We start from the raw sequence: 20,221 nt of genomic DNA, 5'->3' as shown, positions 1-20,221 counted from the left end.
AATTAACCAGCAAAAAGCCAGAAGTGGAGCTGTAGCTCAAGTGGTAGGGTGCCAGCCTTAAGAAAAAAAAAAAAGCTAAGGAACAGTGCCTGGGCCCTGAGTTCAAGCCCCAGTAACCTACACTAAAAAAGGAGGAAAAGAAGGAAGAGGAGGAAGTGAAGGAAGGAGAGAAGAAAGAGAAAGAGTAAAAAGAAAAAGAAAAAGGAAAGAGGTGTGGGCTTGGAAGAAGAAGAGGATAACTAAAGGGGTGGGGGGGAGAATCACTGATGAGCTTAGGACTCAGCCTGCTCACACTTTACCCAATGCTATTTAGGGGAGGAGTGGAAGCAGACAATTCTTTTAGGAAGTTTGTGTGTGTTGTGGTGTGTGTGTGTGTGTGTGTGTGTGTGTGTGTGTGTGTGTGTGTGTGTGTGTGTGTGTGTGTGTGTGTGTGTGTGTGTGTGTGTGTGTGTGTGTGTTCAATCCTGTGGCTTTGAACTCAGAGCTTGAGCACTGTCCCTGAGCTTCTTTTGCTCAAGGCTAGCACTCTACCACTTAAGCACAGCACTACTTCTGGCTTTTTCTGTTTATGTGGTACTGAGAAATTAAATCCACGGCTTCCTGCATGCTAGGCAAGCACTACCTCTAAGCCACATTCCCAGCCTTTTTGAAAGTTTTGCTGAGGAAAAGGGGAGAAAAATACCAAAGAGGCTAAAAAAAGACATGAGTGAGTTGCTGCTACTTGATGATCCTGGGGTTTGAACTCAGGATCTCATGTTTGCCAAGTGCTCTATCACTTGAGCCACACCTCTATTCACCTCTCCCCCTTTTTGTAGCTTAGTTATTTTTCAGGTAGGGTCTCACAGTTTTGATGGATATGGCCTTAGACTACAGTCTTCCTGCTTACAGCCTCCATTGTATCTAGGTCCACAGACATTTACCACCCCCCTACACACACCTAGGCCCAACTTATTCATTGGAATGGAAGCTCACCAAAATGTGCTCAAGACTATCACTCTACCAGTTGAGCCACAGTGCCACTTTTGGTTTTCTGATGGTTAATTGGAGATCAGAGTCTCCTGGACTTTCCTGCCCAGGCTGGCTTTGAACCACGATCTTCATATCTCAGATTACAGAGCCACTGGTGCCTGGCTCACCAACGTTTTGTCAAGGATAGCCTTGGACTATGACCCTTCTAATTTCTGTATCCAAAGTAGCTGGGATAACAGGCATGAATCACCATGCCTCATTTTATGTTTTGGGGCCAGAAATTATTAAACATGTTTCAGGCTTTCTGGGAAGGGTCCAATGAAGGGAAAGGTTAAAGACACAGGAGAAAGGAGGAAATCCATAGTGGAAGATTTTTCTATAGAGAGCCATCTCTGCAGAGTCAAAGTGAAGATCATGGGTCTGTATACCTGCCATTCCACAGGTCCCATCTCCACTCACTGCTAGTCAGGATTCAGAGCTCGTGCTGGAGATGGGTGATCACAAGCTCCACCCCGCCCCCGGGCTCTCACCCCCCCCTGCCCCAGCCTGCCCCAGCCTCTCTCTACCTTGCATCATCTCTCTGACCTTCACTGTGTCTTTGCCAGATTCTCTGTCCCCAGCAGTCTTCCACCTTGGCTTTTGTCCTCTCTTGGCCCTCTCTATCATCACTGCCTTCTCATTTGCTCTCCCTTCTTTTTCTGTTCCCATCACAATCTCTGTTCTCCTTGTGTGCACCATATCCCTTTGTCTTTTTATCTCCCTCTGTTGCCATTTCTCAGTCCATATATGCCTTGACACCTTAGGTTCTAAATTATTCCAATCTTCCAGATCCTTAGATTATCCCAACTATGGCCATGGGCCAGCCTCATCTGGGAACTTGTTGACAACACTAAAGCTTAAAACCAGGTGCTGGTGGCTCACACCTGTAATCCTAGCTACTCAGGAGGCTGAGATCTGAGGATGACAATTCGAAGCCAGCCCAGACAGGCATGTGTGTGAGACTCTACAATTAACCACTAAAAACCTGGTAGTGGAATACTAGTAGAATACTAGTTGAATACTAGCCTTGAGCATTAAAGCTCAGGGACAGAGCTCAGGCCCTGAAACAAAGCCCCAAGTCTGTCTGTCTTTCTGTCTGTCTGTCTGTCTGTCTGTCTGTCTGTCTGTCTGTCTGTCTGTCTCTCTCTCTCTCTCTCTCTCTCACACACACACACACACACACACACACACACACACACACACACAATACTAACGCCTAGGCCCCACCCAGACATAAAGGATGTGAATCTGTGAATCTGTCTCCAGGATATTTGCCCACCCCTCATTCTATAAGCTTCCTGCTCTTCCAGTACTTCTAGCTTCTTCACATGACTGCCTTGAGCTTCTCTTGAAGCTCTGAGCAGCCCACAGATGCCCGTGCCACACCTCAGCTTCCACATCTACATAGATACTGACCAGGGGGGAATCCTGATTCTGGTACCCTGAAACTTTCTAAGGTGTGATCTCAGGCATCCCTCAATACAGAGATCCCTGGGCCTACCTACTCTTGTCTTCCCACATTGTCCTATGCTGAACTGGAGGGTAATATGAGTCTCAAAAGGAGGGGCAAGGCCTCTGGGTGCTTACCACAGGCTGTGTTCTTACACCTGACTGTATAGAAAGAGGAAGCAGAGTAACCTACCCTATATACAGCTCAGCCCAGGCCCTGTGCCTGGTCTGTGTTGTAAATGGGGAGACATGGGAGGAAAAAAAGAGGGGCAATTCTTATAGCCCTAAAAACATCCCACCTGAGGCCAAGACCAAGAAGAAGAAAAGGGACCAGAGTTGGTTTTCACACTTAGTACTTTTTAGGGATGAATGAGTTCTGGAGAGGTGGAGTCTATATATACTAAGATTCAGGGTTTTCCACTTCTCTTCCAGGTTAAGGCAACAACAGCATGTGATTGTACTTGGTTGTTATTGTATACCACATCGTTATTTGGAAAATGTTAGCTTTTTCCTCTGCAGACTCACAGCCTTGCTCAGACAAGCACATTTCTGGCCACCTTACCCAGTTCCAGCTCTGGTATGTTTCAGACTGATTCTCCAGAGCATGAATTTGTTTTTCCTTTCATTGTTTTAGGTGATGAGGTTGTGTTTTCTGGATTTGTTGTTCTTGGATTTTTTTAAGTGGGGATTTTTCCCCTTTCTGCTTTGTTTGGTTTGGTTTAAGAGGACTGAGAGAGAATTTAGGGAAAGGGTTAGCTTCGTTGGGATCTGTTACAAGCCCCTGACACACGGCCAGGCCCCCAAGTACTGGCTTTCTGCCTCTGACCCCTCCAGCTATGAACCCGACAAGATTTAAATGGGCAACAGGTGGAAAGCTTATTGAATGGTGCTAAGGCAGGAGAAAAACAACCAGAGAAAACAGGTTCCATCTTGAGGGACTAAATGGATTCATTGAAGATGGCAAGGATACTATCCATACGGCTGGTCAAAGCGAACAAAAACAAAAGCCCAGTTATAGCAGAGAAGAGATCTGAAGACTAGATGCCTCAGGGGATGCTAAGACATGAGCATACCAGGGCTGGGTGCACCTGCTTTGTGTGGCACACCTGCTGGTTCCTCCAAGGGAAAGAGACAACACAGAGGGAAGAATAAACAGACCTTTCTTGACCCAAGACTTGGTTGAGGGGCCTCTAGCATGGATGCTGGTAGAGCCAATATTCTGGGCCTCTACCTTTCTCTGACACCCTAAGCCTACTAGGTTGTTGTTGATGAGGATAAGAGATTCCAGCCAATGGCTGGAAAAGGTGACTTGGGTTATACCCTGGAGCCTTCCAGTACTTAAGTAGAAAATTGCGAAACAAGGCTACATTTTGAAAGAGAAAGTATGTGAAAAATGGTTCCTCCCTCGCCTGTTCTCTCCTGGAGCTTGGTGCAGGGAGGTGGGTGAGATGGATTGCTGACTAGATTCACTCTGCTGTGGAAAAGAGCGCAGAACCTAGTCCCTAATTGCCCCCTCAGGCTAGCTCCCAGCAACTACCAGCCTTTGATGAAGAACTATTAATATTAGGATGCATTTTTTACCATCTGTTGAACATCAGCCTGGTCCATGGAGAAAGCTAGCTCTTTTCTCCAGCTGAGTTTTGTCTTCTGAAAGGGTTGGCTCTGGAGGGCTCCTACTGCAACCCAATATGGACGGTGGGCTGCTGATTGAATACTTGGAACGTCTTCAGTTTGAGCCAGACCCGTCCATAAAATGGGAGGCATTTTTGGCAGTTCCAAGGCCCCTGGCACAATCGATCTTGGCCCTGGCCTGGATGTCTTCTTCAAGGAGCAGGGTGGGCCTCCTGCCAGCATGCTTCCCTGGGAAACATCGAAGTGAGTTAAAGTCAACAATGAGTTCATCTCCAAAAGGAATAAACTGACAGCCTTAGGGCAGGGGACAGGAGGAGGGAGAGCAGAGGGTTGGGGGGCAGAGGAGGGAGCTAGGTGATACTGGAGCAGCCAGACCAGATCCAAGCCTGTCAAGAGAATTGGCAGCTCAAGGAACAGCAGAAGTGCTTTTCCAGGCAGGCCAGCCCTAGAAGACTCTCTTGGCTAAACTGGTAACAATCATGGTGTCACAATCCCAGGGCCATGAGAAGGATTCCTTCAAGGACTGAGGGCTAGAGCAAGGCAGGTGGAAAAAGGCTGAGATGATAGCCAGTAGCTCAGGTGGCCCCGGGCCTGCCTCAGGGTGGGCAAAGATATCCATGGAACAGAGCTATGACACACCGTATCATGTTGGGGGGCATGAAGGGAGAGGATTTGACCAAAGTCAAGGGATGGGAAGGCTCATGAAGGATGATTGTTGTAGGCCTCAACATTGTTTTGTTGGTGTATCAGTGCTGGGGCTTAGACTCAGGATCTCATGCTCTGACATTGCTTTTTTTTTTTTTTTGCTCAACCACTGAGTCACTCTCTCCACTCCAGCTTTTTGCTGGTCAATTGGAAATAAAAATCTCACAGACTTCGATGGCTTCAAACCACAGTCCTCAGAGCTCAGCCTTCTGAATAGCTAGGATGGCAAGCATGAGCCACCAACCAGTATACCCCCCAAAAAACACATTTTAATCTGAACATCTCTCCTTAAATTTGTCTCTGATGACTCTATATGAAGATAACTATGCCTGCTTTGCATTATACTTTCTGAAGGATCCCAGACTGCCCTTGACTCATTTAGCCTGGTGGCATTCAGGAAGTCCCTGGGACTACCTGAAACTGAGGCCACCTCTCTGTAGGCATCAGAATAGACTCCTCATCCTGTCCTATCATCTCAAGGTGAGCTCATTTGTAGGAGGGTGGCTGCACCTCCCTCCCACCAGCTACTCTGGATGGAAAAGTCTAATCAAAAGTTGCTTGTGCCAGGTCAAGATACACATTACCCATCTGGCTTAGACCTCCCATATGCCCCCAGGGCTTGAAGAGTCTGGCAACAACTGCCCTGAATATACACTTGGCCTCTTTCCCAAGGGCAGGATCATTGCCGATAGACTGTGTTTGATTTCTCTCATGCCCTCACATTCATTCTCATAAGATATTTTATTGTACGAGGTATTTGCCTACCATGCATATTTACAATTCTTTTCCTGCCACCAAACCAACAAAATGTCCACAGACATTGCATCTCGATTTCTCACAAACACATTCTCACTGCATTCCCATGGTTTACCCTTCTCCAGTTTCCCTTCTTTTCCCTTTCTCTCTCTCTTTTCTTTCTTTCTTTCCTTCTTTCTTTCTTTCTTTCTTTCTTTCTTTCTTCTTTTCTTTCTTTCTCTCTCTCTTTCCTTCCTTCCTTCTTTCCTTCCTCCCTCCTTCCCTCCCTCCTTCTTGCTTCTTTCTTCCTTTCTTCCTTCCTTCCTTCCTTCCTTCCTTCCTCCCTTCCTTCCTTCCTTCTTTCCTTCCTCCCTCCCTCCTCCTTCCTTACTTCTTTCCTTCCTTCCTTCCTTCCTTCCTTCCTTCCTTCCTTCCTTCCTTCCTTCCTTCCTTCCTTCCTTTCTCTCTCCTACCTTCCTTTCCTATCTTCCCCCCACCTCACCCCCAAACTATTTCATCCTCAGATCCATCTGATCCCTCTCCAGACTGGCTGAGTTGGACTTCTCTGCTCTCCAGGAGAGTCTTTACACTTTCCAGCCCCATGAATACTACCTTTTGTCTGCTTTTTCCTGCTTTCCTTGTGATGTGTAGTTTCAAGTTCTTCGTGGCTATGACATGCCCAGTCCAAATTTCCCCATATTTGACCAATGGCTTCTGATTTTTACTACCACAGGCTAAATGGTGAATGAATGGGGGGGAAGTAAATGGATGAAAGAAGTTTCACCTTGAATGGTTTCTGTCTTTTCTTATTTTTCCCTGGAGATGATAGTTATTGATGATACTTATTTTTCTTTCTGGGAGGAAAAATAAGAGCTAAATCAAAGATCATTGGAACACTGGAGCAAAGGCAAGCCGGCCTTGATTCAGATACTATTGATTATGACAACCTAGATTTCAGGGACATCGCCACTACCTCCATCCCTGTCCCATCCACTCCTATGCTCAGAATTATTCCTGAGTCCCCTGGACTAAGGGACTGCCATATTTCAGTGCTGTTGGACCTGCTGCTTCCTCCCCTGCAGTGTTTCCCTATACTTCCACCAACACTCATTACCTAGTGCAAATTAGTGTCCCCTGTGAAGCAGCCCTCCAAGGCTCCCTCTGCATCTCTTTTTCTTTCTGTGTGTGTCTGTGTGTCTGTGTCTGTATGCTGGTACTGCGACTTGAACTCATCCAGAGCGCTGTTCCTTAGTTTAGTTTAGTTTTGTTTTTTAACTTAAATCTGGTGCTCTGCCCATTGGCCACAGTTCCACTTCCAGCTTTTTGATAGTTAACTGGAGCTAAGAGTCTCCCAGGCTTTCCTGCCCAGCTGGTTTCAAACCTTGACCCTCAGATCTCAGCCTCCTGTATAGCTAGAAATATAGGTCTGGCTCCCTCTCTGTATTTCCATCACTTTTTTTCCAGTCTTGGGGCTTGAACTCAGGGGCCTGAGCACTGTCCCTAATGCTTCTTTTTGCTCAAGGCTAGCACTCTACCACTTGTGCCACAGTGCCACTTCTAGCTTTTTCTGTTTATGTGTACTGAGGAATCGAACCCAGGGTTTCATGCATGTACTCTACTGCTAAGCCATGTTCCCAGCCCCCATTATCACTTTTATCACCATCTGTTCACCTTTATAACATCTATATCTGTGCCCTTCAGCTGAGTGTTGGTTCTATAGTCATTCTACAGTCCCTGCCCTTTCCCACATCTCCCAGGGTATATGGATCCAGCTGGAAACACAATGGAAACATTTATACAGCACTTGCAGCCACTTAAACCCCTTTGTGTGCAATGCTTCAGTTTACCCTCAGTTCAGCCCTGGGCCGGGGGGGGGGGGGGGGGGGGGAGGGGGCGGGGGGGAGGGTTGGATGCCTATTTTCCAAATAACTGATATATAAAAAAATGAGCTGGGTGCCATTGGCTCACACCTGTAATCCCAGCTACTCAGAAGGCTGAGATCTGAGGATTGCAGTTCAAAGCCAGCCTGGGCAGGAAAGTCTGAGACTCTTGTTTCCAATAAACCAGTAGAAAACTGGAAGTGGCACTGTGGTTCAAGTAGTACAGCGCTTGTCTTGAGCTGAAGAGCCCAGAGACAGCACCCAAGCCCAGAGTTCAAGCCCCACGACTGACAAAGAAAAAAGTAAAAAAGAAATGAAAAGAAAAAAAGGTGACCAAAAAAGAAAACAGGGTGACCAAGGGCACACAGCTGATGAACACTGAGGTTAGGATTGGAACACCAGCAGCTTGGTTACCACTAGCTAGTGCTAAAACTCACATCTGGTATGTCCCTTTCCCCACGTGAGTGCCATGACACCCAATCTATGCAGCATTTTACTCATTTGCTGAAAGAAGTATTCTAGGGGTTGGATTATATATGATTGTAAACAAAGCCATTGGGCCCACAGTGGTTTCCACCAGGTTCTACCTCTCTATTCCAGCCCCTCATCAGCATCCACTGCTCATGGCTGCCCAGCCAATACCATGGCTTCCACGTGTGGCCCAGTGTCATGCCCCAGCAGCTGTCTGGGTGGGGGGGGGGAGAGGAGGGTGGCTGCCAAAGCTGTCCACCTCAATGCCTCAGGACCACGTTGGGCAGAGGAGCTCAGCTCTCCCCTTCTCTTGGTTTTAAGCCTTGACACTAATGTTGGTCTCATAGAGATTAGTAAAGAGTGTGGTGTGTGTGTGTGTGTGTGTGTGTGTGTGTGTGTGTGTGTGTGTGTGTGTGTGTGTGTGTGTGTGTGTGTGTGTGTGTGTGTGTGTACCAGTACTGGGGCTTGAACTCAGTGGCTGGGTGCTGTCTTTCAGCTTTATTGCTCAAGGCTAGTGCTTGGCACTTGACCCACAGCTCTACTTCTAGCTTTTTGGTGGTTAATTGGAGATACGAGTCTCATGAATTTTTCCTGTTTGAGGTGGCTTCCAACTGTAATCCGCAGATCTCAGCCTTCAGAATAGCTAGAACTGAAGGCGTGAGTCACTAGTGCCCAGCTGTCAAGAGCCTATTTGAGATTCCACGTGAAGCCCCCTTCTTCTTCAGGATCAAACAGCATCTGGCATGTCCCTTTCCATGTACCTCCCCCAAGACCTGATTTGTATTTGTAGTCTGGTACAGACTCTTTCTTCTCTCTCCATATGCAATTTAAACCTCGGGAGAGCGCCCCCTGCTGGCCCACTAATGGAAGGTGGTGTAGTGATGGTTTGAATGCCAAGGGCAGAAATAAAATGGAATGTCAATATTAAGATAGGCAATGTACATTCTCAGAGGGCAATGGCAGCTAGATAGTTATCGAGGAGTCAGTTACATGCCCAGTCAATGTACAGAACACCACCGGAGCCCTTGGATGGGAATAGCGAACAAGCTTTTTTCTTTAAAGGGCCAGGAAGTAAATATTTTATAAAGGCTTTGCAGTCCAAATGTTGTTGTCTTTTGGAGCAATCCATCTCTCCCTGATTGGGCAAAATCAGCCAAAACTTATGTATAAATAAATGGCATGGTTGTGTTCCAATAAACTTTATTTAAATTTTATATCACTTTTATATGTCATAAAACGTTTTACTTTTATTTGCTGGTACTGGGGCTTGAACTTAGGGCCTTACATTCTTCCTTAGATGTTTTTACTCAAGGCTAGTGCTCTACTACTTGATCCATATCTCTACTTTCAGCTTTTCACTGGTTGGAGACAAGAATACGAATCTCTTGAATTTGGGGCTGGGAAGGTGGCTCAGTGGTAGAACGCTTGCCTTGCATGCCTGAGGCCCTGGGTTCGATTCCTCAGCACCACATAAGCAAAAAGAAAAAAGCCAGAAGTGGCGCTGTGGCTCATAGTGGTAGAGCGCTAGCTTTGAGCTGAAGAGCTGAGGGACAGCGCCCAGGCCCAGAGTTCAAGCTCCACAACCGGACCCCCCCCCCCAAAAAAAAAGAATCTCTTGAATTTGTCTTCCTGGGCTGTCTTCAGATGATGAGCCTCAGATCTCAGCTTCTTGAGTAGCTCTTGATTGACAGGTATGAGCCACTGGCACTCAGCTTACTTTTATTTTTGACCCTTTGAAACTGTAGAGCCCATCCTTAGCTTTAGGACCATATTAAAATAGGCAGCTGGTAGGATTTGCTCAATGGGCTATCTGTTTTGCCTACCCTTATGCTGGAACATGATCTACTTAGTTTGGATCCTGTTTTTCTTGGGCATTGATGATGTAGGAAACAGAGAGCACAGCAGAAACTTAAGTCTCAAGTCCTGGGTACAATGGTAAGACCTCTCAGACAGTTGCTCGGCTCTAGCTAGAAGCTAAAGGGACAACTGTCTTGGGGCTGGGTCAGGTGGCTTACATGGAAGATTGCCTGCCTTACAAGTAGGAGGGTCTAAGCTTCAACCCTAGAAGTACTGAAAAAGAAAAGAAATTAAAAGTGGCAACTCTCTAATCTCTTAAACAGACATCTAAAGTGAAGATTTCTCCATCCAGGTGGCACAGGATATTGGAAAGACTGCTTTTCCCAAAGAAGAGGAAACTAGAGATTTCTGTTTTTTTCTAATCAGGGTGGTTTTTTTTTTTTTACACACAAATAAAGTTTCAACCACTTCTGCTGTGAAGAAGGTATTCACTACCTTTCTTCCAAGACGTTGACCTAAGTCCTTTTTTTTTTTTTTAGGTCAATCACATGGCCTGAACTCTGGGCCTGGGTGCTGTCCCTCAACTCTTCAGCTCAACCATTTGAGCCCAGGGCCACTTCTGGCTTTTTCTGCTGAGGAATTGAACCCATGGCCTCATGCATGCAAGGCAAGCACTCTACCACTAAGCCACCTTCCCAGCCCCACTAAGTCCCTATTTTGGAAATAAGATTTTATTCCCAGTTGGCATTGAGCAAGGGAGGGATCAAGATGGATGGAGAGGTGGAGGGAAATCTCAGGTCTTGCTATGTACAAGCTGCCCTTACGATAACACTGGCTAGATAGAATGCCCTATGACATACTGGTTTATTTGTTGTTGTTGTTGTTTGTTTGTTTTGTCAGTCATGGGGCTTGAACTCTGGTCTGGGCACTGTTGCTGAGCTCTTCAGCTCAAGGATAGCACTCTACCACTTGAGCCATAGTGCCACTTCCAGTTTTCTGGTAGTTTACTGAAGGTAGGAGTCTCACGGTCTTTCCTGCCAGGGCTGGCTTTGAACCTCAATACTCAGATCTCAGCCTCCTGAGTAGCTAGGATTACAGGTGTGTGCCACAGGTGCCTGGCTGACACATTGGTTTTTTTTGTTTTTTTTTTTGTTCTTTTTTTTTTTTTTTTTTGTCAGTCATGGGGCTTGAACTCTGGCCTGGGCACTGTCCCTCAGCTCTTCAGCTCAAGGCGAGTGCTCTACGACTTGAGCTACAGCGCCACTTCAGGTTTTCTGGTGGTTTTTATTGGAGATAGGAGTCTCAGGGTCTCTCCTGCTCGGGCTGGCTTTAAACCATGATCCTCAGATCTCAGCCTCCTGAGTAGCTAGGATTACAGGCATGACACATTGTTTTAAGAGCAGACTTTTTCTGATATATATATATATATTTTTTTTTTTTTTTGTGATACTGGGGCTTAAGCCCAGGGTTTTGCAAAAGCTAAGCAAGAACTCTCCAAACTTGAGCTACAACTCCCCAGCCCTACTTTTCAGATCCTTGAACGTGACATTATACTTCTGGAAACAATCCAAGGGACTTGGTTAACATTTTTTAAGGACTGTTTTCCTAAGGAAAAGGAGGAGGTGGGTAGGAGATGAGAGGGTAAAGAGTTACACAAAGATTTAGTCTAACGGCTTAAAAAGCAAAAGGATCACTGGACAGATAGCTATCAAGTGTAGTTAAAACACACACACACACACACACACACACACACACACACACACACACACACACGGATACTGGAAAGATGACTTAATATGGACCCTCCAGCCTCCTTGGAGCTTAAACAATTATCTACAATTTGGAATTATGCTTTAAATTCCCACATTAGTGTGTGTTCTGGATCCATTTCTCAGGATGTAGCCAGCAGCTTTGAATTCTCTAAACCAGGCTGAAAATTAGAGGGCACTAACAGCATTCCATAAAAGTGCATCTCAGATTTTTTTTAAGCAGATTCTTCTGAGGACTATAGGGATCCAATGATAGGAAGAAGCAAAACACTGCTGGTTATATTTTCAAAGCTTAACCTAGGAATCCTTTGAAGAGCTCTTTCCCCAGCAATGACACAGATGCCAATACCAATAAAGACTATATTTTTCCACCTACAAGTGATAACCAGCTACATTATCCGTGAGAGAGATTTCTGAGGCTTCTCAGAGATGAATCTCTCAGTCACTTCCCATCAGCTTGCTACAGTCCTTACCCCAGAATTTCCTAGGCATCATCGACTGATAACTGAAGGCAATTTGGTCAGTTAAGCCTACCTGCCTTCTTTCCTCCTTTCTTTCTCTTTCTTTTCCTTTCTTTCCCTTTCTTTTTTCCTTCCTTCCTTCCTTCCTTCCTTCCTTCCTTCCTTCCTTCCTTTCTCTCTTTCTCTCTTTCTTTCTCTCTTCCTCTCTTCCTCTCTTTCTTTTTCTTCTATCATTGGGCTTCAGGGCTTGAACTCAGGGCCTGAACGCTGTCCCTGAGCTCTTCCGCTCAAGGCTAGCCCTCTACCACTTTGAATCACAGCTCCACTTCTGGTTTTCTGGTGGTTAACTACAAGTCTCACAGATTTTCCTGCCTGGGCTGGCTCTGAACTACAATCCTCAGATCTTAGCCTCCTGAGAAGCTAGGATTACAGGCATGAGCTACCAGTGCCCAGCTCTTCCTTCTTTTCTTCTTCTTCCTTCCTTCCTTCCTGCCTGCCTTCTTTCTTTCCTTCCTTCCTTCCTTCCTTCCTTCCTTCCTTCCTTCCTTCCTTCCTTCCTGTCTTCCTTTCTTCCTTCCTTCTTTTCTTCTTCCTGTCCCTTAGTGTTTTCACTCAAGGCTTGTACTCTACCACTTGAGCCTCATTTCCACTACTGGGTTGTTATTGTTTTGTTTGTTTGTTTTTTGTCATGGGGCTTGAACTCTAGGCCTGGGTGCTGTCCCTTAGCTCTTCAGCTCAAGGCAAGTGCTCTACCATTTCTGGTTTTCTGGTGGTTAATTAATAAGAGTCTCATGGACTTTCCTGCCCAGGCAGGCTTTTAATCCTCATATCTCTTATTACAGGTGTGAGCCATCAGCACCCAGCTACTACTGGCTTTTCATAGTTAGTTGGAGATAAAAGTCTCACAAATTTTTCTGGGCTGGTTTTTAACCTTGATTCTCAGATCTTAGACTCCTGAGTAGCTAGGGTTACAGATGTGAGCCACCAGTGCCCTGAAGCCTTAACACACTTTACTTTTCTCATATTTGCTGGCAAATTCTTGAGGCTGTATTTCCAAAGACTCATTTCATTTTCTATAAATGAAGCAAAACAAGACAATCCTGCAACTATCTCTATTCTTGCAGGGTCCAGAGCCTTCTGCTTGAGGACTAGGACTGTTTTGCATTCAGCAGCATCCATTCCAGAGTCTAACTCTTGGTCCAGGAAGACAAGGGTCAATGCATCCTGGACTTGTCAGAGAACAGACCCAAGGGGAGAAAATATAGGGAATCTCCTGCAGTTCAACTGGGAAAGCATAAGCCAACAAGCTGGCACTAATTAAGGACTAATGGCCTTATGATGGAGCATTGCCAAAGGATAACGACCCTCTGGCTGCAGCATAAATATCGAGACAATTGGGACAGAGCCAAGACATATATATTTTCAGAGAGTGTTAGATCCCACTGCAGTCTTCTTCACCCTTGCTCTGCTGGGGGAAAAAATGAGAGGATGTAAGATAGATAAAGAAGCCGGGTACCTGTGGCTCACACCTGTAATCCTAGCTATTCAGGAGGCTGAGATCTGAGGATCACAGTTCAAAGCCAGCCTGGGCAGGAAAGTCTGTGAGACTCTTGTCTCCAATAAACCACTAGAAAACCGGAAGTGGCACTGTGGCTTAAGTGGTAGAGTGCTCCCCTTGAGCTGAACAGCTGAGGGATAGAGCCCAAGCCCAGAGTTCAAGCCCCAAGACCAACAAAACAAACAAACAAACAAAATGCTATGTTCAGGGGCTGGGAAGGTAGCTCAATGGTAGAGTGCTTGCCTTGCATGCACGAGGCCCTGGGTTTGATTCCTCAGCACCACATAAGCAGAAAAAGCCAGAAGTGGTGCTGTGGCTCAAGTGGTCAAGTGCTATCCTTGAGATAAAGGGCTGAAGGACAGTGCCCAGGCCCAAAGTTCAGGCCCCACCACCACCATCACCAAAAGGAAAAAAAAATTCTATGTTAGAAACAGCTGCCAGCCCAGTGCCAGTGGCTCATGCCTATAATCCTAGCTACTCAGAAGGCTGAGATGTGAGAATTGCAGTTCAAAGCCAACCTGGGCAGGAAAGTCTGTAAGACTCTTTTCTCCAATTAACCACCAGAAAACCAGAAGTGGCACTGTAGCTCAAGTTTTAGAGTGCTCGCCTTGAGCTGAAGAGCTCAGACAGTGCCCAGGCCCACACTTCAAGCCCCACTACCAAAAGAAAAGAAAAGAAAGAGAAAAAGGAAAGGAAAAAAAAAGAAACAAAAGAAAAAAGAAACAGCTGCCATTTGCCTATCTGACCCCAAAGACAAGTTGTTACAGATGGAGGGTGAAAGTGCTTCCTGTGAACACATCAGTCTGGGATATGACACAAGATTGTTGGAATCAAGAACTATTTCTAACTAGATCCTGTCAGGCTCTTCCCATTCACACAGGCCTGTGGTTACTAGTAGCAAGATTGTACTGGGATGAGACGCTCACCCAGAGTCTGGAGCAAAAAAGAAAAACTCCATCTGCATGGTGTGCAGCTTTCTGTGAGGCTTTGTATACCATAACTCATGTAAGCATATTGCAAGCTTTCAGGGTAGTTAAATTATTCTGTCTGTTTTAAGGCTGAGGAATTATAGGCCTGGAGGTGTCTTGCCTCCGCTGGTTGCTATGACATCAGAAAAAGAGTGAAAAATAGTCACTGTAGTTACAATGGTGGGAAGCAAAGCTAAAAAAACCAAACCAGTAATTTGAGCTAGATCTATCTCAATCTCCCAGTAGGACTGAGAGTAGTTGTCAGGATGGCCAGTTCTGTTGTAAAAAAAAGTCCATAGGTCAGATTGTAAAAATAGATGGGAAGTTTGGATGATCAATGCAAAGTATGTGAACAGGAGAGAAACAACCCGCCATATCATCTGGGAAAATGAAACTCTTTGGCAAGACTTCACAACAGCTTGATTCAAAATTTCATAATGAAATTATGTCTCTGATCAAAGCCTGCATGAGCTCATGGGCTGATTCTTGCCATTTGTGTTTATTCTGGTTTGCACCAAGTTGAAGCAGCAGAAACACATTAACCTAATCTTCTCTCTTTGAGGAGGATATTGCACCCTCATTTGGGAGTCAAAGGGACAGTGTTGAGCAAAAGGAGATATTTTAGATTGTCACTAAACTCATGCCTTCTCCCATTAGCTCTCTGAGTTCCTTTACACACAAGTCAGGGTAGGGCCTTTCTAGTAAGATTGTGTTTAATCTCATAACACTTGCTTCCAGGGCAATCAAAGCAAAGATTAGGAGGGAGAAAGAACATCCAGCTCTCCTCTAGGACATGGCCTGCTTTGGGTCTAGAAAGAGTATTTTGTGGGTTTCTTAGCTTCAAATTCAGAGAAATGTTTAGTCATGACTCCAACTAGAGAATCTCACTTTATAACAATTTTTTTTCGTCAGTCGGGGGGGGGGGGGGCTTGAACTCTGGGCCTGGGCACTGTCCCTCAGCTCTTCAAGGGGAGTGCTCTACCACTTAAGCCACAGTGGCACTTCAGGTTTTCTGGATAAGAGTTGGAGATAAGAGTTTCACGGACTTTCCTGCCCAGGTTGGCTTTGAATTGCTAGGATTACAGGCGTCAGCCACCAGTGCCCAGCTCCAGTTGTTTGTTTTTGACTTGTGTTACACTGCACAAATCCACACTTTCTCCCCTGTATTCTGGCTTATCCCAGGGGCATGATGATGGTCACTTCTAAACAACATGAACTACCACAGCAGAGGGAGGGTTCTTGATGAAATGTTGACATCTAGAGGATTTATTTTTGCTTATAGGAACAGAAATTGCTGTGTCTAATTGCTCTTCTTTGTCCTCAGTTCAAGAGACATTTCCTTGTCTTCTTTTTTGGTAATTCTAGAGATTGAACTCAGAGCCTCACACTTGCTTGGCTAGTACTCTACCACTTCAGCCATGCTCCCAGTCTTTCTATTCTTTTTTATTTATTCAATGAGTAGTTAAGAAGTCTTTGTTTTAGTTTAGGTGTTTATTCTGAGCTTTACAGACAGTTAAAAAAAATTGTAAGTTGTCTGCATTCTAGTTTTGAGGAAACAAGTCAATTTGCTTGTAGATAAGATCCATTCAGCTAGTGCTAAGTACCCTTGAGTCAGTAAAGCAGAAGTATGTAACCGAATAACTTCAGAAGGTAGTTAACTTAGACATATGAGACAGGAAAGATTTCTTCCAAAAGAAAGTGTTGCCAGATTTAAAAAAAAAAACAGGACAAATTTTCGATTTGAAAATTACAGATGAACAATGAACAATTTTTATTTGGAATTAGCTTATTCTAGAAAATGTATTCATTCTTTACCTGGAATTCCAATTTAACTAGATGTCCTGCATTTTTATTTGCTAATTCTTATATCTTACCAATAAATGACATTTGAGGGGGGAACTGAAGAACCCAGTGAAAAGATTCAGGGAGTGATCAGGAGGTATGAGTTATCTCAAGAATTCTGTAGGGCGTGGCAAGGAGTTTGGCCCCTCTCTTTCTTTCTCTCCCTCCTTCCCCTCTCTCAGATGATAAGCCATCTGACCATTAGAGGTCTTTTTTTCTTTTCCTAGCAAATCTAGGGCCTTGGGCATTCTAAGCAAGTGCTTTACTTTACTACCGAGCTACACTTCAAGCTTAAGGTTTTAAGCTCCATCATTCTTGGAAGCGTTAAAGGACAAACTCAGAAGATAAATCTGAGCCACTGGTCTGAAGAGAGGCTTTTTAATCTGGAGTTCTGAGCCGCTTGTCGGGGTAACTAGAAGGTTGCTATGGAGAGGCCGCTTGGCGGTTGCTATGGTTGGAGGGGGCGGAGCTCGAGTCTGAATGACGTCAAAGCTCCAGGGGCGGAGCCAGAGCCTAGAGTGTCACGGAGCGCGCTGCGCGTTCACAGGAAGTCGAATGGGGGCGGGCATTGGTGCGAACGGAAGTGACGTATCTCCGCCGAAGTAGTCGTGCGTGGTTCACGCGGGTGACTTCGGCTGGGCCTAGCAAGTTCGGAACTCGTTTATCCAAAGTCTAAGTCGGGACTGCCCTGGTTACGTCGGCAAGATGGTGAAGCCCAAGTACAAAGGACGGAGCACCATAAACCCTTCCAAGGCCAGCACAAACCCGGGTAATGGTGGACGGGGCTGGCGGAGGGTGGGGGCCTGGCGGAAGCGTGGCGGGGAGGGGGGAGCTGAAGGGGCCGGGGTGTGTTGGGGGGGTGCACCTGGCGGCGCTGCTCCGGGATGGGGAGGGGAGGGGGAAAGCGAGTCACGTGGGCGGCTGTTCTGCCCTCCCGCGTCCCGCCACCGCCCCCAGGGGCACCCAGGGGGTCCGACAGCTGAACGCCCGGCGGGTCAAGGTGGGAGTCTCCTGGCCTCAAGTTGGGGAGAGGTGAACTCGTTGGCAGCCTTGGAGGCCCAGCCACTGAGATACAGTAAATCAGTTTAAAAGTGGCTTAGGACTGTACTCCCAGCCCTTGGGAAGCTGAGTTCGAAGCCAGCCTGGGCTACGTAGTGAGACCCTATATAAAAAACAAAACCCAAAAACATTAGGCCCAGCTAGGAGGCCTTTCATACTTTGACCATACCTTCTTGCCACCTTAGCTTTTGGCCAGTTAAGTGGGGAAAAAGATTTGCAGATTTGTCCCGTGGAATTATGCCGCTAGATAACGATCATTTTCGATACAGGTGTTTTCGCAGATGAGAACATGTTTTGCCGAGTTTCCACCACCAGGGTGAACAAGATGGGCTTTGGGGTAGTCTCTTTCATTTGAGTTTAGGTAATAAAACTTTATGGTTTAGAGCGTTGGTTGTTCTTGTTGTTGTTGTTGTTTTTAAACGACAACACATGTCAGATGTTTCCCCTGGACGAATAATCCAGTTAGAGTATCCTGGAATCTCAGAATACTGGACCCAAAGAGGCCTTCAAAGATTGTGATTTTTTACTGGTAAAGAGACTGAACCAAAATAGGAAAAGTGGCTTTTCTTAGTAAAGCTGCCAGTACTTCAGGTACATATAGGTGATAGGAGAAGCTAGCTAAAAATACATTGCTTATTTATTTGCCTTGTTGTTTGTCTCTGACAAGGCAAAAATTGCTACTAATTTTAACTTATTCACTTAAGAAATTAAGAACATGTTTGTATTATAACATAGTGCATGCACCTGACACTCAGCATTTGATAAACTGAGACAAGAAAGTAAGTACCTACATGGTTAATAACCTAGATGGTGGTCACATGCTTTTGTGTTCTAATTCTGGCTCTGACAATTAGTAGGTGTTTCACTATAGGTGAAATGCCTGAGTACTATGCCTTGATTTCTTGGCCTTCAGCATGAGAATAATGTATCTCTCTATGACTATCATATGGATTAAATGAGATGATGTCTGCAATGTGGGCAAATTAGCAGTCATCATTGTTAAACCCAGTCCTTTTGGAGTTATAGATTGAATTAGCCAAGACATAACTCCAGTAGTAGTAATTTATTGGAGCAGAAATTTTCTAGACTTGCCTAGTCTAGAAAGATGCATTTTAAGCTGTCATACTTACGCTTTTGATTATTTAGTAGTATACTGTCAACTACTGTTATTCCTAGATCGAGTACAGGGAGCAGGAGGCCAAAACATGAGAGACCGGGCCACAATCCGGCGCCTGAACATGTACAGGCAAAAGGAGCGCAGGTGAGCATTGGGCATTGTCTTCCTTACCCCTTTCTCCTTTCTTTATGATACTGTCCTTGACTTTGAACTGAAACCTTGTAAGTTTCTAATGTTCCCAAACCCCATTGACCCCAAATAGGAATAGTATATTTTCAAATACCATTTTACATGAGCATTGTGATAAATCATTGATTCCTGGTTAAAGGCATAGGTCTGGATGGTGAAATGGTGATTGTTTCATGCTTCCCAAGGTAGACATTTTGTTCCTTATAGACTAGTCTCCACCAAGGGATAATTAAATTTCAGAGGTAATTACTATCAGATAGAAATAACAAAAAAAAAATGCAGGATTATTTATGAAAGATGCCCCCCACCCTTTAAAAAAAAACCCAAAACCTGTTTTCTTGAGTCAGGCTTTAAATCACAGAATTGTGGCACTCAGAAACTCTTGAGTTCTACTGAGGCAGCATCTGCTCTAGGGACTTTCTGAGTGTGACATTTTGCTAGCTGGTCTAGATTTGTTTGGTAATTAAATTATCTCTTCTAAAAGATGTGTCTTAAACAAAAACATCAGTAAATTTAATCTCTCTTGTTCACCTACTTTGCCATTTGTTTTAGAATTTTTTTTGTGGGGGGGTCTGGTCATGGGGCCTAAACTCTGGGTCTGGGCACTGTCCTCAGCTCTTCAGCTCAAGGCTAGTGCTCTACCACTTGAACCACAGCGCCACTTCCGGCTTTTTTCTTTTTGCTTATGTGGTGCTGAGGAATCGAACCCAGGGCCTCATGCATGCAAGGCAAGTGCTCTACCACTGAGTCACCTTCCCAGTCCCTTGTTTTAGAATTTCGAGTTCCAGGATAAATCACTCTCTACTTGAAATTCATTTAAGCCAGCCCTCAACTAATTTACCCAAAAGACTCAAGTATGTGACTTTTTTTTAAAAAAGCAAACAAACAGTAAGTGGATTTTTAAACAGCATTGTTATTCATCTAGCAGAAATCATTACGTGGTCTGTTGCAAGAGGTTAAATGTCTTTTTGGGTAATCTGTTTCAAATGTAGAAGTGCTTTTTGTTTACCAAAAGCTGTGTTTCATGATCATTTAAAACCTAAAAAAAAAAGTCTTTTTGATGGAAAGGGTATTCTGCAAGCCAAACTTTGCTGTTGTTGCCTTTCTTCTGTTGTCAACCCAAATCTGTTATTTCCTCAATTTAGAAACAGTCGCGGTAAAGTGATTAAGCCTCTGCAGTATCAGTCAACAGTGGCTTCTGGCACAGTGGCACGAGTAGAGCCAAATATTAAATGGTTTGGTGAGTATTGTCACCTGTTTCTTTGTTTTGTAAAATGTATGTTGTGTGGAAAAGGATAGAGTGTGTAAATACCTAAAAAGCAGACGTTTTTGGTTGGTCAAACTGTCAAAGATTGTATGAGAAAAGGATAAGAAATCCTTGCAGTGGGAAACAAGTGCTGAGACTAGTGGTGAATTTCAGAAATACTTTCTATTTTTTTGGGTCGGTCATGGGGCTTGAACTTTGGGCCTGGGCGCTGTCCCTCAGCTCTTTAACTCAAGGTTAGCACTCTACCACTTGAGCAACAGCACCACTTCTGGTTTTCTGGTGGTTTATTGGAGATGAGTTTAATGGCTTTTCTT

The 20,221-nt window shown here is 45.0% G+C and overlaps 1 protein-coding gene and 1 non-coding gene across 3 annotated transcripts in view; both read left to right on the top strand.

Moving 5' to 3' along the window:
• Positions 1 to 2,578: 2,578 nt before the first annotated feature.
• Positions 2,579 to 2,710, top strand: LOC138818091 (small nucleolar RNA SNORA51). Its single transcript, XR_011368973.1, has one exon. It is a non-coding gene; the product is annotated as a small nucleolar RNA SNORA51 (small nucleolar RNA).
• Positions 2,711 to 16,857: 14,147 nt separating this feature from the next.
• Positions 16,858 to 20,221, top strand: part of Gnl2 (G protein nucleolar 2) — a 31,230-nt gene continuing 27,866 nt past the window's right edge. For both annotated transcript variants that reach the window (XM_070008902.1, XM_070008901.1), the window contains exons 1-3: positions 16,858 to 17,044; positions 18,511 to 18,595; positions 19,786 to 19,880. In XM_070008902.1, the coding sequence (XP_069865003.1) occupies positions 16,981 to 17,044; positions 18,511 to 18,595; positions 19,786 to 19,880 (244 nt within the window). In that variant the 5' untranslated portion in view covers positions 16,858 to 16,980. The remainder of the gene's footprint in view (positions 17,045 to 18,510; positions 18,596 to 19,785; positions 19,881 to 20,221) is intronic.

The sequence above is a fragment of the Dipodomys merriami genome, unplaced genomic scaffold (assembly GCF_024711535.1).
Source record: "Dipodomys merriami isolate MVZ:Mamm:240054 unplaced genomic scaffold, mDipMer1.0.p SCAF_71, whole genome shotgun sequence".
Taxonomy (NCBI): Eukaryota; Metazoa; Chordata; class Mammalia; order Rodentia; family Heteromyidae; genus Dipodomys; species Dipodomys merriami.
Note: the sequence above shows the minus strand (reverse complement) of the source record. Positions and strands in the feature narration are given on the sequence as shown.